Source organism: Notolabrus celidotus, chromosome 15 (genome assembly GCF_009762535.1).
Source record: "Notolabrus celidotus isolate fNotCel1 chromosome 15, fNotCel1.pri, whole genome shotgun sequence".
Lineage (NCBI taxonomy): Eukaryota > Metazoa > Chordata > Actinopteri > Labriformes > Labridae > Notolabrus > Notolabrus celidotus.
The window spans coordinates 22,522,538-22,541,357 of NC_048286.1; the positions used below are offsets into that span (position 1 = coordinate 22,522,538).

The window sequence follows — 18,820 nt, forward strand, 5'->3', positions numbered from 1 at the left end:
AAATGAGCCAGAAAACTACATCCCAACAGAACACTGTACCTGCAGACCAGGGTCATGATTATTGGTATTTTTGACTCGTTAGCTAGCTTGGTTATTTGTTGGATGATATATAGTTGTAATGCAGAAACAAACTTTAACAGAATGCATCTCTCACAAATGCCTTTAGTGTTTCATTAAAGACATATCTCGTGACTTTATTTTCACATTACTCAAAAAAACTAAACTAGGTGAAATTTGCAAGGATTTTTATTATGTGTTTCAACAGCTGCTGTGATCGCAAAAAACACTGACAAATGTCCTAAATTCACCACTTAACAGGGTCGCTTGTTAAACTGCAACATTAGCTGCTTTAAAATGCTTGTGATCATGTCCAAATTCTGTAGAGCTTAAATCAAGGGTTGGAATACAGTTCCTGAAGATCAACAATGCAACAATCAGATATTTTGATGCTGGTAACAGTTTTAATTCAGCGTTTAAAGCTTGCTAAACCGTCTGGATAAATCGAGCAAAATGCTGCTTCTGTTGGAAAAATGCGCACACATATTTTTTCTGACGTAGGCTGTTAACAGGTTTATAATCACCATCTGGGATCAATAATTTAGACAATCTCTCATCACTCTTTGACCCTGACATCTGATATCCTGCAGGTACACATGCTCTGCTGAAGGTGATCAAAGACAGTGAAAGAGAGAGAGGGGTCCTTTATCACGTCCCTCCTGTTGGCGCCATGACTGCGGATATATATCATTGTTTTGGAGGTTTTGCGCAGCTGGTTGCTGCTGATGTCGTTCTGCGCTCTAGGTTTTGGATCATTACAAAATGCTACGTCATTAACAAGACTCATCCATCTGCAGATCACCTGTTTTGAAAACAGAATACCAAGTGAGATATTCTAACGTGAGTTGTGTTGTTTGGGCGTCTTTATAAAGCAAGCTGCGGATGAATATTGTCAAAAGGTCAGACACATCCAGAACATAGGCTGTATAAAATATGGACGTAGTATCCGTGATGTCACCATCTGTTCCTGAGCGCTGTTTTGAAGCCAATCGACGGCGGCAGCCATATTGGAAATGCGGAACTCAACCAGGTAGAGTGTGACATAAAGAGGTGGAGTTTGAGCCTCCTAGCCAACAGCTGTGTTCCTGACCGGGAGTCAAGTCAGTCATGTCCTTATTTGGGCAAAAACTCGGAATCTTAAAATCTTCTGAACCGTCTCATTACAAAAAAATTCACCCCCTGTACAGTGTGTGCTGATAGAGAGATTAGCCAGGTAGAGCCAAGCCGTTTTTTGAACCAGGCTGTAAACATGTTTATTAATGCTGCAAAGATCGTCTTTTTTGAATTGGTGTCTATGTGGTTTCCGGTGTTTCTGCAGCCAGCCTCAAGCGGATTCTCGATGAATTGCAGTTTATAACACTTTCGCATGGGCTTCATAGTTTGAGACTGGAGGTTGCCGCTTGATCCAGAATAGAGAAAGTGTTGGCGGCGGGGCAGGATACAATGATGTGTCTAAAGAGGGGAGAAGTGTAGATTAAGTGTGTGTGTGTGTGTGTGAGGGGGATAACAGAAGGGGGAAAAGGTAAGTTGAGCAGTATACAGTTTTTGAGGATAAGACTTGAATTAGTCAATAAGAACAAAGCAGGGTCAATAAATAAACATATATTGTAATTAAAAGACATGACGTTATATAGAAAAGGTAATTTCATATATTTTCACCCTGTTGATGCTAAATGCACTCATTCATGAACACGTCAAAGAGTATGTAAATTAAATCTAATTCCTTCATAAATTTGAGCAATACAATTAACATTTTGAAAAAGATGAATCTCACAGCATTGTACAAAAGAGCAAACTGCTGGACATCATGCCTCTTTACAAGATGAAATCTAAATAACTTATTATTTGAGTAGGCATGTTATAAGGAACCTGAACGTGGGCAGAGATTAGTAAGACAACAGGCAATCTCACAGGTTCTAATGAGCAAATTCTACCTTGAAGCCAAGCTTGCAGTTGTGGGCAGAGGAGCAGGTATTCTGTGTGCTGTGTGGAGTGCTGAGTGTACTGGAGAGACTGGGAACATAAAAGAAATACTTAGGTTTACTTAGTTGTCAGTGAAGGTAGAGTGGTGGTGGTGTTGGTGTTTCAAAGCTTTTTCTTATCCCTTGAAGATTGGATACCTCGAGCTTGTAGCAAAATAAACCAGAACTCTACAAGTTGTATGAGGAATTGTTTTTTTAAGAGTTACACAAGGATGATGGTTAGCTTGTTCTCAGTTTCAGCACAGGTTAAGTAACAGGGCCCACTGAGACTGGGATACTTGAAGTCATGGTGGACTGTTTTGGATGTGTCTGCAGCCTTACTCAAAGAAACCTCTGTAATAGGATACTCAGTGTTTGATAACCCCAGATACATGACCACACTCCTGCTCTGAAACATTGAGATTAAGAGCTTTGAGAACTGATCTTTCTGTCAGGTGGATTTGTAGATTAAGATGGAAAGAAAAAGGTTTGACTTGTGGAAAAAAAAAAGTGACTTCAGTGCTTCTCTTACATATGAAAATTTGTAGGAATAGTAGGGACACGAGCCTGTGCGAAGGGCTTATGTTAGCTTAGGTCTTTTGATGTACTTTTTGTACCGGGGTAACCTGCGAGAAATCGTATTAAAATATTCCACCCTATCTGACTCTCTGAGAGTCCTCATACAACATCTTTGAAATGGATGAGATTCAACAAACACACTTGATCAATTCTGGCAACAGAGGCCTGGATTCTGCCTCCCTGCAGTATCTGCAAGTCAGCAAACCCCAAGCAGCTCTTTACTTTCAGATTCATAGCTTAGTTGCTCGACAGAAATACATAATGTTCACTTTATTAATGCAGTGCAATCATATTGCAATTGGTGCAACGGAATCATTTCACTCTCTGAAACAAATATACTGTAGATGTAACGGGGAGTGATGTATGGTAACAAAGACTCATCAAATCTCACTTTATCAAACGCTGATCACTTCTGCAACACGGCAAACCTTCGCTGTGGTTCAGGTTTGTTTGTGTTGAATGGCTGAAGTACATTCAGAAGACACATTCTAAGAACATCACATCTTCATTGTTTGATTGTTAGCTGAGGGCTCTATGTGACACAGAGTCCTTGATTTGTCAAGTGTGTTTAAGAACTCATTGACTGTAGTTAAACTCAGGCACAAAGCCAAGAGACGGCGAAGGCTGTAGATGCTAATTTATGTCCTCTGCATACATGCTTAAATTTAATGGAGTGAACATAAAGGTAGAACAAGACTTGAAAATGAAAACCTTTCAAGCAATTAATCAAACTGTACATGTATAAAGCTGTTGAAGTCCACTTTGTTTTTTAAATACCGTGTTTTTCAGATGAAGCCAGTGATAGCTGTGTGTGACCAAAATGTGTCTTTTACCCCTAAGGGCTTTTTAAATGTGCTTGAAAGATGTTTTATTGTTTATCAAAAAGCATTTTAACCACTCTGTGAAGTGATGCTTTGAGGTTGATCCTAACCTAAGTATGCTATCATGCTTGACAATGACGATGCCAACAAGCTGATGTTAGCATCTTTGTGTCACCATTTTTATTTAGCATGTTATCAAGCTAATATTTGTTCAATGTTTTGCTTGAAACGAAGCTGATGGAAGTGAAACAAGTTTTGTACTTAGTAGTGAGACACAGAAGAAGAACCATGGATAATTGATTGGGTGCTGGAGCTAGACAAAAATAAAAGGTGTAAAATCAGCCTTAGCTCATTGTAATTTTCCAACATATTTCCAACCCATAGTCAAATAGTTCAGTCTATGAAAAAGGTGTTTGACTGACTTATGGCCCTTTTCCACCAGCCAGTCTTAGCCCTTCTCTACTCAACTTGACTCGACTCTACTCGGTTTGTGTTGCGTTTCCACGGGTGCAGTACCTCGTGTCAGATACCATTTTTTTGTACCTGCTCTGCTCTGGTTCCAAGCGAGCTGAGCCGATACTAAAAGGTGACGTCGACGGATTGTCGGCAACTGATTGGTCAGAGAATGTCGTCACCGAAGAGTCATGAGCGTGACGCCCAACACAGAAAAACGACATCAGTACTGTACAATGTCTGCACGCAAAGTTTCTCCGTGGTCCGTTGACGAGGTCCAGACACCATTGCCTCCATGTCCTCCATTGTTTGTGATTGTTGTGTTTGTGTCGCGTTAAAAATGGCGTGAACGCAGTTTTGCGCAGCTGTGTTATGACAACCCCGCCCACCGTGAGTCGGTACTAGGGCTGGTGGAAAAAGAACCCATTCGAGTTGAGTCGAGCCGAGTTGAGTAGGGCTGGATCTGTGTAGTGGAAAAGGGCCATAACAGGCAGACTGACATCCCTTAGACCAGTGGTTCCCAAACTTTCTAGTCCACGACCCCCAAAATAACAGTCCTACAAACTGGAGATGCCCCCATTGCCTTGAGGGGGTTTGGTGTTCCTCAGAGCCGCATGCAAGAACTAGTATGCCGATCCTGAAACCTACATATTTCTTTGAAAATTAAAAAAGGCAGGAAGCAGCATAATCTTCATCAGGGGTCATATGACAACAAAGTTAAGAATAAAATTGATGATTTTTTTTTATTTGCATGGTTTTATTTAGCTACATTTTTTATATATTTTTATGACAACGGATAAAATATGCAATTTTAGATCATTCTAAATTTTCATTATTATTATTATTCTTTTTTAAGTTATATACTTTTGGGGCTTTTTCGCCTTGATTCGATAGGACAGCTGAAGAGAGACATGAAATGTGGGGAGTAGAGAGCAGAGTAAGACATGCAGGAGATGTTCGCGGCCGGGAATCGAGCCGGCAACCCCGGTACAGAAGAGGACTATAGCCTATGTATGTGGGGAGCTTAGACCGCTAGGCCACCAGTGCACCCTAAATTTTCATTATTTTTTTGAGGGCATTTCGCGACCCCCTCATCACTGTCACGTGACCCCCACTTCGGGAACCACTGCCTTAAACCATAAGATAAGATAAGATACTCCTTTATTAATGAATATACATACATATATATATATATATATATATATATATATATATATATATATATATAAAATTCACTATATTCATGAAACCATGAACAGTGTTGATTTAAAATAACTTCCACCTCATTTTTGATCCTGCCATTAGAGTATAATGCCAGACAGTTATCTCTACATTTTCTGAAATCACAACACAAACACAAAACTCTGATTAAGAAAGAGTTAAAATTCCGTCTGTTGAGCCTAACATAACTTTGTTTTTTTTTGTTTTTGTTTTTTTTCACGTCTTCTTAAACTTCCAAACATTTTAAAATGCTCATCATATAACTGCTACAGCCCACTCAGTGTCCCGCTTCTGCTGCTGACTTGCTTGCTCTGCACATTGGCTGCGCTGTAAAAACACTGTTACGTCTGCAGTTTTTTAATTAGGTCATCATCACTTTTGAGTTTAATCTGCTCATGTTTACTGCACCTAACACTCTCCCCAAGGAGCATCGCAACATATTTGCCCCAGAGTAATCTCAAGCAGCACTCAAATTCATTAAGATCAACAAGACCGGAACTTGTTGATTTTTTTTTTCATTATTTATTTTTGTTGATGTGATATGGAAATGCTGGAAGATGAAGGGAAGAACTGTTGTGAGCAGGCGATGGATGCAGAATATGAAGTGGAGGAAGTCATTTACAGGACTATAGCAGGTGACCAACTGAGGATAGAAAGAGCTGACACAATACACAAAATACAGAGAAAGCATTTATATAGTGAAGTTGTGCATTCATAATATATATTAGAGGGTATTACAGGGACAGAAGCAATACGTTTTTTGTGTATGTGTGTTTTTTGTGTGTGCACTGGCAGAGGCGTGTGTGTGGCTCTCTCAGATTTGATCCATCATTACAAGTCTGTTTTTTCAGAGGTTGTATTGTCAACTATGTATTTATGCTCGTCATATGAATCACAAGCTCATTCATACACAGTGGCAGCTGAAATATTACATGTCTGAATATCAGTGGTGCTGTTGTACTTCAATATGATATATACTTCAGGGCTGAGTTTGACTACTTTGTATATTGTTTCTTCATTTAAAGACAAGGAAGTAGACTTATAGAGGCTATTGGAGCCTGTTATCACTGATCTGTTTAGAGGCAAATGAGCCTTATAGATGCTGCTTTATGTTGGGTGTATCACACTGCACTCCCTCCTCTTACCCACCGTAGAGGCAAAAATATAGAGCTCATTTGGATGTAAATTAAAGTATTATTTGACTGGATAAATAGCATCATCTCTGTAATATTAGAGTAAGTGATTCCAGGAGAATGCTTTCGCTGCAGAGTGTCTGTCAGGGAGGATTTTTACAGCGGGGGATAAAACTGTCTGCTCTGGACACTATATACCTCGTCCTGGAATAGGTTGAAAGTGGTGCCAGCTCTTCTCCATGCTATTCCAAAACTTGACACAGTATATTGAGAGCCTTAAAATGCTATCGATTACCCCCCCCCCCCCCCCCCCCCATTATCCAGCCTCTGTCTCTATTCCCCTTATTGCTGTCTTTTGCTCTTTTCCCGGGCTGAGAATTATCGAAATATGTGTGCGTTGAGAATATAGTGCCACATCGACCATTAGCAAAGCAGACCATAATAAAAAAGAAAGCATCTGTAAAAGATTTAATTGCTGAAAAAAACGACGTCTTCTGCATTTTTTTGTCAGGCATATTTATGAGGAATATTTACAAGAGAGGGGCGGCCGATGTTATAGATTGGATTAGCGTGCCAAAAGGTGCAGCACATCCCTGCCTGCCTTTAAGACATGACTCACTCTCTGCACGCCTTGATGACAAGATGAATGAAATTAACATACTAGTCACTTGTAATTACAATATTTAGCTAGCTGATCAAGTTTAGCCCCCCGGCAGCTATCAAAGGGCAGCTGCTGCAGTGTTGAGATGCAGGTAAAAGAGACAGGGGTGTCAAATTCAATGAGCTTCTTCCTTTGTTACTCATCCAATCCTGCCCTGCTGTTTACAAATGAAGGCCCATCCGGAAGACGTACGATGCCCCCTCCACCTGATAGTGCTGCAGTCTCTGTCAAAGGTGGTTTTCATCTCAAAAAAGAACCCCAGGTTTTTTCCCCATGGCCTCCCCCCCGCCCCCCTCCCCCTCCTCCCCCCTGCTCTCAATATACTGGCTTTGAAACATGCATGATGCAGACATCTTCTTTATTCCTGCATGGTGTTGTACAGACTGCTTCTCTGCATGTCATTCAAGAGGCTTGAACCCCACGGAACGCACACTTTTTGTCACAGGAAAAAAGGAGTGCTCATAGTTGTTTTTTTCCCACTGACTTTGAGCATGAACAGAAACTCAAGAGTGAGAGTTTTACAAACTGCAGAAGGCATGATCAGTTTGATCTATGATATTTGATGTCAATGAACTGTCTTGGAGGTAGAGGAGGAGGAGGAGGAGGAGGAGTAGTCGGCATTTGTACTTATACAAAATCAGGGTATTGTTGCCTTAATTTGGAAAGAAAGACTTCAGAAAATTCACCATCCAGTCCACGTTTGGTCACTGCTGAGTAGTTCGAAGTCTCAGGCTCTTAATGATCGGCCCAGTCAGAACCCCTTTGGGAAAAAGCGCTAACAAATTCCCAAGATATAAGCCTCTGTCTGTGGTGTCTTATCAGAAGAGTCCTTGCAAGATGTTGTCTCAAAGTGTTTAATGAATCTTTGATTTAAACTCCAAAATTAAATCTTATCTGATCTCCTCCTAGACAGCCCATTGGGAATAATGAGGCGAGCTGAATGGGGGTGGGTGGATGAGGCAGATTTGCTTCTGTGATGGACTTTTTGTCTTTGTATAAAAAGGTATGGGAATGTCATCATCAATCCAGCTTTGTAGTGTCCGTTTTTTTTTATTATTATCTTTGCATAAGCACTGTGGGGCTTTTGGACTGTCAGTTCAAGCATGGCTGTCAGCTATTTTCAGCCGACATGTTTGAAGTGATGTTTTGCATTGCCAAACCTTTTTTTATTTATTTTTTTATTAGGGGGGTCAGAATAAACTCAGTGGAGGAAGATTTGCAGTAAACTGTGACCAATAAGCCAATTGTTAGTCTGGTTTAAAGCAGCATTTTTTGGATTCTGGGACATCACATTTGTTGGGTTGTCATATTCAAATCTAGTTTGACCTTCGGTATTCAGTCACTTACAGCAACATGGTCCATCTCTCTGTCCTGGAAACATATGGTCTAAAAATGTAATTTATATGCTAATGTGCAGAAAGAGTAGGTGATTTGGCCTCAGATGTATTTTTTAAAATCTCATTCCTCTCACCAAAGGGTTAATTTGTACATTGACAGACACTGAACATGATGCTCAGTGGTTTTGCTCTCCCAGTTTGAAATCATCCCATCAATTTCCTTAAAAACTGACACTATTTGCAATGTTCTGCCTCCATGTCAGTATAAGTTTCCCTCCCATTAAACATTTTCCTCCATTAAACTGTCTCCAAACCAAATAAAAGTGCAATTGAATTATAGTGTCTCTTGCAAATCCATTGAAATAACTTAATTTGTGTTCTTAAGAATTGACATTTATTTAACTTGCTTTACAAAACAGGTATAAAAACCTTATGTCATGATTTTTTCCTCCTCCTCGGTTTTTCTCCACCTCCACCTTCTCCACCCACCACCCTTGTTTGGTTCACAAAGCTCCACATCATCCTCCAGCATGCTCACCTTCAAGAAGCTGCATGCAGCTTTACTGACTGTGTGTATCCCACCTCTACTTCTCTTCACCCTTTCAGGTATCATGACAAACAGGGAGTGACCAGTAACTTCCTCGGAGCCATGTGGCTCATCTCGATCACCTTCCTCTCCATCGGCTACGGGGACATGGTACCAAACACGTACTGCGGGAAGGGCGTGTGCCTGCTTACAGGGATTATGGTGGGTTACTTTGGCCGTTACTAAAAATGACACCAGACAACATTCTCACAGGACACCTCTGAGTGGGACTGTCATAAAATAATAATTAACTGCAGTCTGAGTATGAGTGACTGCAAGACGATACACAGCTTTGAGCTAAATGATATTTAAAACCTGTTTAACCAAGATGTTCAGCCATCTTTTACCATCTTGTATTTATACTTTTACATACCTCTTTCTTCCTTCCTTAACGGGCTCCAACTATTATACTGATAGGATTTAAACAGGTTTTTTAAAAGGCTTTTTGGAGTACCTGAATGCAACACATCTAGGCTATTTTTTCCGCTGATGTTTATTTACAATGTATTATTATCATTATCATTATTATTTTTATTATTGTTGTTATTATTGTTGTTGTTATTTTTTTCTATTATTACTATAATTGTTATAATTGTGGGAAAACCGCAGCAAATGGTCAAGGCTGAGACTCGAACCAGCAACCTCTGCGACCAGGACTAAACCTCCTGCACATGGCAGCTAGGACACTAGAGCCCCCTTTACTGATTATTTCAGCTGGTCTTTCAGCAGAGAATTAAAGCTGCTGTTGATAGTCACACAGTAAACATCTGTTCAGAGAGAGGAACTTCGAATGTCAACACTATCCCTCCCAACCAGATTTCCTCTTAGCCTCCCAACACAGATCGGCGTGTAAAGTCATGATAGTGCCCGACATAGTAGGGGCCGCCCCTTAACCAATCAGGACAGAGGACTGGAGATTAGCTCTGATTGGTCCGTCATAACGGGAACAAGGGGAATAATAACATTCCTTGATACAAAGGCATTGGAAAACACAGAGATTTCGCAATAGTCTCCAATTACTTCACTTACCAATGAGCACCTATGGGCATTATGACCTTTTCTCCAAACCATGCAGAAAAAAAGTAACAGTTTTATACGCCATTCCTACCAACAGCAGCTTTAATTGCTACTCATTGATCCTGGTTAAAATCTGCTTAGTCACCTCATTCCTATGACCAGTTTTGTTTTTGAGATTAACTGGTCAGAATTTAAAAATCATCATGTCACCGTATGTCTAGTGGTTAAGGTGGGCGCCCCATGTACAGAGTTGCTGGTTTTACACCTTCCCCCGCTCTCCCACATTTCCTGTCTCTCCTCACCTTTCCTATCGTTAAAGGCGAAAATGGGCATAAATATAACTTAAAGTACATGTTTGTCTTTTTAATCACGAAATGAAATTGAAAAATGTACAAATGTCATTTGAAAACGGAATGTCTCTGTGATGTCTGTGCTACAGGGAGCTGGTTGCACTGCACTGGTGGTTGCAGTGGTGGCCAGGAAACTAGAACTGACCAAGGCTGAGAAGCACGTCCACAACTTCATGATGGACACACAACTCTGCAAACGAGTAAGTCACATCTTACCACGGTATGCTGAGTTGATATCATTATGGGATGTTGTTTATTACAACAGCAGAGTTCTAATATGACGGTTTGTAAACTATTGGCCAAACATGATCTTCGTTTTTCAGGCTCTTAATTGGAGATAGACCGATATGGTTTTTTCAGGGCCGATACCGATTATTAGTAGTCAGGGAGGCCGATAACCGATATTTGGAGCTGTAACTGCTGCAGGCGGAAGAGCACGTCTGTGTTGCAGCCGTAAATAGTGCAAAAACGGACTGGCAGCAAATTAAAGTGCTGGAAAAATTCAAGTGGAGCGTACACCTAAACAGAAGTGAGTGCTTGGGATGGAATCTTTAAAAATTTGCTAAATCACGTGGCAGAAATGACTCCATCTGCAGAAACGGTAGACTAGCTTGTGTTCCATTTCTCCCTGCTGTTTCTCATTGGCTAATTGGCTGTTGCCTGTGCCGGGGCTCTGCGTGTAACCAATCAGATGGTGTAGTGACAGCAGACAGAGAGGTGCGGCTGCATCAGAGCCAAATTAACCCAGTTTTAATTTGAAGTCTTATCGGCTGTCGGATTTTTAGAAAAGGCTGATGCCGTTATGCATCAAAATCCCGAATATCGGCGCCGATATTCGGCCGGTCGATAATCGGTCTATCCCTACTATTAATTCATAGGTCAGACTGAAATGATTGGATGAACAGTTTGAGAGACCAAAGCTACGTTAAAACTAGAGTATTAGCATCTGGAGCTGTGGCCAATATAGGAGGTCAGATGGGAGGTCAAGCAAACCTCACAAAGATGAAGATCTACAAAGTTGTTTTTTCTTATCCAGCTCATTATCTTTGTACTTTTGGATTTATCTTGCAATCTGATTACCAAGTTAAAGGACATTGATTTCCCAGGTCTCCTCATTTTACTGTCACCATTTCATAACTTGATGTAATACTATGTTGCGCTTTCTGATTAAGTTTTATTTTCAATACACATTAATCTCCTGAAATCAGTATAGTTCATTGTTTTTACAATATGTTTGTTCTTTGTTACTCTGATTAGCCTTTTATTAGATATTTCATCTCAATTTCCCAAATTGATGACTAAAGCAACCCCTTAAAATAAAGTTACTGTACATCTTATGACTTTCCCAAACTTTGATTCACAGGTAAAGAACACAGCTGCCAATGTACTCAGGGAAACATGGCTCATCTACAAACACACTAAGTTGGTCAAGAAGATAGATCACGCCAAGGTGCGGAAACACCAGCGCAAGTTTCTCCAAGCCATTCACCAGTAAGTCCTGCTCTCTGTTTCATTCTGACAAGAATATCAATCCTTTTTACTAACAACCAACAAAGGGGATCACTGTATTACCAAAATGTCAGAGTGTTAATCCAAAATGTTCTTACACTGTGCCTGACTCAGTATTTTGCCAGATGAATCAGATTTGGCTGTATGAAACGAAGCTACCAACAAAACACCCTTTTTCTTGGGTGTCTTCTGAGTTACACACCAAACTCAAACACTGACTTTGGCCAACTTGATTCTCATTTTCGTGCTACCACTGGTTTCAACTGGTGTCCAGATATTAAAACATCTTAGACAGTCATTTTTTTTGTTTTAAATCCTGTCACTTTTGTTTAAACCTAGATTTTATTAACCAGATAAGTCATCTGAAGCTGGGAAATACACAAAAAAAGCTAAGCCTAAGTTTTGCTACAGCAGGCTCTTATTTTTAAACTACTTTATTCAGTGTTTTAATGATTTGAATTGTTTGGTAAGTTTGTTTTTTTAAGATCAGTATTTCAAGAATCCTCAGAAAAGACACCAAGCACCAACAAACAGTATCTGGCTCCCCCTTTTCTCTGTGTACAATGATGCAGCTACTAAGTCTTAAGATTCAACTGACAAAATGTGAGTCAACTGAGGGAGTTTTTGACAAGTGACTTGAATCATCGTCTTTAAAGGGCAATTCCTAACAAGGATACTCAGTGCATATGATAGATAATTTTGATCGTATTGTTAATATTGCCAATAAACTGATGAAATGACAACATTTGGTAGCTCACCCCAGCTTTTTAAAATGTCCTCTCCTAGAGTTTTTTCAGCCTACACACGTAAAACTCTCACACAAGTATACACGATCAAACACACATACACACACACTGCAGTCTAGTGTAATGGTCCTTCCTTTTCCCCCTCCCCCTCCCCCTCTTCCTCCAACCCCCCTTTTTGACCCTGTGCTTACAGTGACAAGTGTAATGGTTTCACTCGTTTCGTGAATGTTGTGGGGTTAAAACTATGTACTGTGTTCTGTCTTTGTTTTGCTCTATCACCGCAGAGCTCAGAAGTAAGTTGAGTCTTCTATGTATCCTCCTCCTACTGTTTCCTCAACATCCTCCTCCTCCTCCTCCTCCTCTTCATGTCTGCGTTTGACATGCATGAAAAAAAGCGTTTGTTACAAACAGAAAAGAAAAGAGAAAAAAAATGCTGGATGCTGGATTGTTTTTGGTTTTTCTTTTACTTCAGTGTTTCCATTGACTCCCCTCTCCCTCCCATCCCCCTTTGAATGGAATGAAACTAAAAATAAGCATCAACATTTTGCCACTGGTGTCACCAGTGGAGGTTTTGTTTGGAGAGAACGTGTGAAAGGAAAAGCATCTTGCACAGAATGAGCTTGGAGCTTGGATGGCCTTGCCAGCAGTTCATGATCATCTACGATGTGCTGCACTATGTTGCCATGATTAATATAGCTGCTCTGGAGGCTATATTAACCTCATCCTACACTCCTGATGGTTTTGTGATGACATGCACACTCAAAAACTTAGCCATAGTTATGTTGGGGTTCAAATGTTTCCTGTTAATGTTTATTCTGTGCTTGCCTCCTTTAAGTAAGATCAAAATGTACAGCTAGTAAAAGCAGTCAATCCAGGAAGTTGCGATTGCAGTAGTTCACACACATTTAGCCAAACCTGCAGAAGTCAAATAGGTTAAATTCTTGAAGTCCCCAAAACGTACCCTTCATCTTCATCTTCTTAGGCCAAGAGCATCAGTTCGATGTAAATTGAATTGTTCAAATCTCTTACATGGGCTTAGGTTCGACCAACTTTTTGACCCATTCTTACACCAAATACACCAAATCTGACCAAGAGCAGTAAGCTGTGCCCCTTTTATTGTGTGCGTTCACAAGAACATACCTGGGGGGGGTGAGTGTTGTCGAGTATAACTCTCTTTTCCCATCAAAATATCTGCTGACGGTATGGACAACCAAGCGGCTCAAACTATGAAGCCCATGCGGAAGTGTTATAAACTGCAGTTCATCGAGAATCCGCTTGAGGCTGGCTGCAGAAACACCGGAAACCACATAGACCCCAATTAAAAAAAGACGATCTTTGCAGCATTAATAAACATGTTTACAGCCTGGGTCACAGCCTGGCTCTAACTAGCTAATCTCCCTATCGGCACACACTGTACGGGGGGTGAATTTTTTTGTAACGCGATGGTTCAGAAGATATTAAGATTGCAAGTTTTTGCCCAAATAAGGACATGACTGATTTGACTCCCAGACGGGAACAAGTAGCTGTTGGCTAGGAGGCTCAAACTCCGCCTCTTTACGTCACACTATGCCTGGATGAGTTTAGCATTACCAATATGGCTGCCTCCGCCAACTGGCTTCAAAACAGCGCTCAGGAAGAGATGGGTGACGTCATGGATACTACGTCCATATTTTATACAGTCTATGTGGACAACACAGCCCAAAGAATAAATTCAGAAAGTTAGGGGTGAAAACTCAGTTTTATGCGGAACACAAAAATGTTCTCACTGCGAAACTAAAGAACTGAAACACAAACAAACAAGGGAAACTTTGGAGGTCTGTTGCCATAACTGTCTTCATAAAGCAGCTCATACATTAACATATTTGGAGAGACTTCTCTCCACGGGGCAAGTATATCACCCCATCTCTATCCGACATATGTTGTAGTTCAGGGGAGAGCTGTGATTGGCTATTCAAACAGGACTTCCCTAAAAATCAGCTCACTGTCTGAGTAGTGTCTGATTACAGATTCACTCTTTATCTTAACAAACTTTCATCAATCATCCTGTAAACATGACGGCAGTGGCATTAAGGTTTTCTTTAAAGTTCTGGAATTGTTACTTTTTCTGTTCATCTAACATTGAATGGGCTGACTAGTCCAACTTTACAAACTTACGCCTTCTCCTTTCCATGGCGTTTCAACGAGTATTTAAATTGTTCTAGTTTGACCCATGTTCCATCCGTTAGCGTGATTCCGCACCCAGTCAGCAGGGGGAGCTCTGAAAGTTTTGGCTTCACAACCAGCGTACATTTTAATACGTGCTATACTATGCGCTGACATAGTTTGGAGCTAAGGCGTCTAACAGAAGCAATCAAGCAGGTGGCGCTGTAGGATCGAAGTCAGGACCTTTGCACTAACCAAAAACAATCTGTCAATCATGATGTCACATCCCCTCTTTCTTTAAGCATATAACCAAGCGGCAACCTCCGGTCTAAAAATATGAGTCCAATGCGGAAGTGCTACAAACTGCAGTTCATGGAGGATCCGCTTGAGGCTGGCTCTGGAAGTACCGGAAACCACATACACACCAATTCAAAAAAGAAGATCTTTACAGCAGAAATAAACATGTTTACAGCCTGGTACAAAAGACGAGTGTAGTCTGGATAGCTCATTTCTCAATCGGCTCAAACTGTACGGGGGGCAAAATTTTTTGTAACGCGGTAATTTCGAAGATATTGAGATTACGAGTCTTCCAATGAGAGGCACAGCTGCCTGTGGGAACACTGTAGCTGTTGGCGACGATTGGCCTCAAAACAGCGCTTTAGAAACAGATGGGTGATGTCACGGATACTATGTCCATATTTTATAAACTCTATGCATATAACTCATTAAAAGTCAACTCCTCCCAAAACTGAACACTTGCATATGAGTAATTGTTATAAGAACGAAGTGTTCTCAATCTGATAATACTTTGACCCATGTTCTGTTATAATCAAGCGGCAACCTCCGGTCTTAAAATATGAAGCCCATATGAAAGTGCTAAAAACTGCAGTTCCACAAGCGTCCGCTTGAGGCTCGCCGCATAATAACCAGACACCACATACACACTCATTCAAAAAAAGACGATTTTCACAGCAATGTTTACAGCCTGGTTCAAAAAATGGTTTAGGTCTGAGTAGCTAATTTCTCTATCAGCACACACTGCATGGGGGTGAATTTTTTTAGAACTTGGTATTTTTGAAGATATTAAATGTACCAGTTTCACTTAAATAAGGCCATGGCTGATTTGATTGACAGGTAGGCACCCTGTAGCTGTTAGGGAAAAGGCTAAAGCCCGCCTCTTTACCTCACACAAGCTTGGACGAAGTTTGGTTGTGTTCAGGGTTCCAATATGGCACCGCCAACAATTAGCTTCAAAACAGCGTTCAGGAACAGATGGATGACGTTAGGATACTACATTCATTTTTCATACAGTCTATGGTTATAATGGAGGTGGGCTTTAAGAATGTACTGCAGCCAGTCACAAGGGGAAGATTTAAATGTTTTGGCTTCACTTTTGGGAAGCAGTCATGCCATCCATCTTTTTACAGTCTAAATCTTTTTTTTAATCTAAAAACACAAAAAAGGTAGCAGCATGAGTCAGTGCTCATGTTATTTGCTTCACATTGGATGTGATGACTGCATATTCCTACATCAAAACTATGATGGTTTAAAAGACATTACGTACATCATTAACAGGTGCAGCTCTTTATCTTCAAATAAATCATATTTTCAGGGACATTTTTGGCAGGGCGAGTTAGTAAACTCAAATTTTAAAGTATTTAAATGCTACAGCTGTTTCACTGCAAAAAAAAAAGCCTCAAAATAATGTCTTTTTTTTTTTTTTTTTAAGCTGCTGCAAAATCAGGCATTTCAGGCTACAACAATCACCAAGAAAGGCCACAAAATCATGGGACTAAAAGCACAATGCAATTGGTTGACATTTTGAAGAATACATTTGTACTCATAACGTGGAACACTAATAAGTCGCGCTTGTAGCATTTGGCCCCCATTCTTGGACAGCCATAAGGGATGACAAAGCCAAGCAAACAGACACATACGGGCTGAAGCGGCTTCCCGCAGAGATAGGGCCGTAAGCGAGCAGTCTCACTCTGCTCTGATGTACTGATTTGCACATGAATAAATGCCCTTGAATGTCATCCTGCCTCATAATTTGCCGAACAGGGAACTTCTTCCTCTCACACATCCAGATGATGGCTGTGTGATGCCACCGCTAACAATAACACATTATTCACATCAGCGTTAGCAGCTCTCACGCTGCCATAATGTATTTGATTAGAGATAAAGAGGCACAAAGGCATCACAAAACATGTCTCATGTATCACTACGCAAGTTATTTCAAGTGTCTATGTTGCTGTATGTGCAGCAGTGTCATTATTAGACAATTTATTTATGGCATCTTTTATCTGTGGCATCCTCTCACACACATGCACACATTTCAACCCATGAGCATACACACAAACACACACATACACACAATTCAGCGTTTCATTGTGCACGGTCAATCACAGTCACTGCACGCTTACTGAATGACCAGTGTGTTTATATGAAGTTGTGCAACTGACAAAGGGCATGTCATGTTTTTCCATTTTAACATCTTAAGTTTTGAGAATAATGAGAATGTTTTGATTTTAAACATGAATTTGAGGATGTTCTTTTTGGAAGCATATTGCATTCTTGCTGGAAAAAAGTGAATGTTTTGTAGCAGTAGAAGTGTGTTATGGCATTTTTCCTCTACTATTAAAAAAATGTTAAACCAAGACCATCTCTGTCTTAAGACTTGGTCTGTTTGCAGCAGAAAGGCTACTTAAAGCACTTTCCAAATGAGATTTTAAGAAAACTTCTAAGATGAAATAAAGGTTCAATAAAACAAGATAAACACATCCATTCTTGAATGAGTATGCTTCCACATTTTTGCATGTTTTGGTTGGTATTGCGTTGACCAAGACCAGGAATGCTTGGACATATTTATACATATATATTTGTTCTATATATGTATATATATAAGTTTATAAAGCATATATTTACAATGCATGCAGGCTGTCCTCTCTCTTCTCAATGTCATCGGTGAGGGAGCAGGCGTGATAAAAACGTGTTGTTGTCCCTCCTCCTCCTCCTCCTCCTCTATTCTTCCCTTTGGCCCTCTCTGCCCCCTCATCTCTCTCTCTCTCTCTCTCTCTCTCCTCTCTCTCTCCTCTCTCTCTCTCCTCTCTCTCTCTCTCTCTCCTCTCTCTCTCTCTCTCTCTCTCTCTCTCCTCTCTCTCTCTCTCTCTCTCTCTCTCTCTCTCTCTCTCTCTCTCTCTCTCTCTCTCTCTCTCTCTCTCTCTCTCTCTCTCTCTCTCTCTCTCTCTCTCTCATCCCCTCCTACAAACAAACGCCCTCCTCCTCCTTTTATATTCCCTCCGCCACTCTTCTTCTCCTCCCCTTTCTCCTTTGTCCCCTTGCTTCCATCCTCCTCCTCCTCTTCCTCCTGTCCCCACCTCCCCATGCCTCCACCAGACTGCGCAGTGTGAAGATGGAGCAGAGGAAACTCAACGATCAGGCCAACACCTTGGTGGACCTGGCAAAGGTGAGAGTCCCTTTTAAAAGTAATTCTAAAGTAGCTACAAGCCCCCCCCCCCCCCCCCCCCCCCATATCAGTAAGTGATCATGACTTTGTGTACGTCCGAGGTGTCCGTTATGGACAACAAACCTACAGAGAATTATCACCTGATTCTATCGTTAGCTCCACAGGGCTTTGATGTTTTCAAAGTACTCTGCTGGACCTAAACAGCAACAGAGTAAATCACTAGAATGGTAAAAAGGCAAAGACTACACTACTTGGGTCAAATAAAGCTCCGAAAATGTTCTTGAAACTTCAGCAATAAATCTTTGAAACCAATCACACCATTAGCCACACAGTTGCTGTTTAGTTGTTTATACCCAGCAGAGGTGTTATCCATTAACAGTTATTATTGACTGCAGGTCTTCAGTGTTGAGTTTAGTGTGTGTATTGATATTTTTCTTTTTGGCTAACATCAATGACTTTGCACTTGCTAATGTTGCAAAACAGTTTGTAGTTTGCCATTTAGTGACCAGTTTAAAAAAAAAAAAAGTGCAACAATTTATTGAAAAATCAATGACAAAATAAGTTGCCGTGAATAAATTAGTTGGCAACATCCCTACATGTGTGTATATGCTGTGTGCGGATATGACATTTGTCTCGAGTTGAATTTCTTAAGGAGTGAGCCATCTCACATCCTTACTAGCTTTGTTGAAAGTGGCGCATGGGGAACAGCAGCCTTGTGGTGACAGGTAAACAAAACATGGCGAAATAATTACTGAAGAGTGAGACATCTTGCATCCTTACT

At 40.7% G+C, this 18,820-nt stretch overlaps 1 protein-coding gene and 1 long non-coding RNA gene across 2 annotated transcripts in view; one reads left to right on the forward strand and one right to left on the reverse strand.

Moving 5' to 3' along the window:
• kcnn1a (potassium intermediate/small conductance calcium-activated channel, subfamily N, member 1a) overlaps positions 1–18,820 on the forward strand; it is a 62,462-nt gene that overhangs the window by 39,539 nt on the left and 4,103 nt on the right. Inside the window, exons 5-8 of the mRNA XM_034703796.1 lie at positions 8,830–8,971; positions 10,266–10,376; positions 11,540–11,667; positions 17,970–18,039. Of these exons, the coding sequence (XP_034559687.1) occupies positions 8,830–8,971; positions 10,266–10,376; positions 11,540–11,667; positions 17,970–18,039 (451 nt within the window). The remainder of the gene's footprint in view (positions 1–8,829; positions 8,972–10,265; positions 10,377–11,539; positions 11,668–17,969; positions 18,040–18,820) is intronic.
• Positions 1–18,820, reverse strand: part of LOC117827263 — a 41,973-nt gene that overhangs the window by 1,173 nt on the left and 21,980 nt on the right. The gene's annotated exons all lie outside the window — the stretch shown is intronic.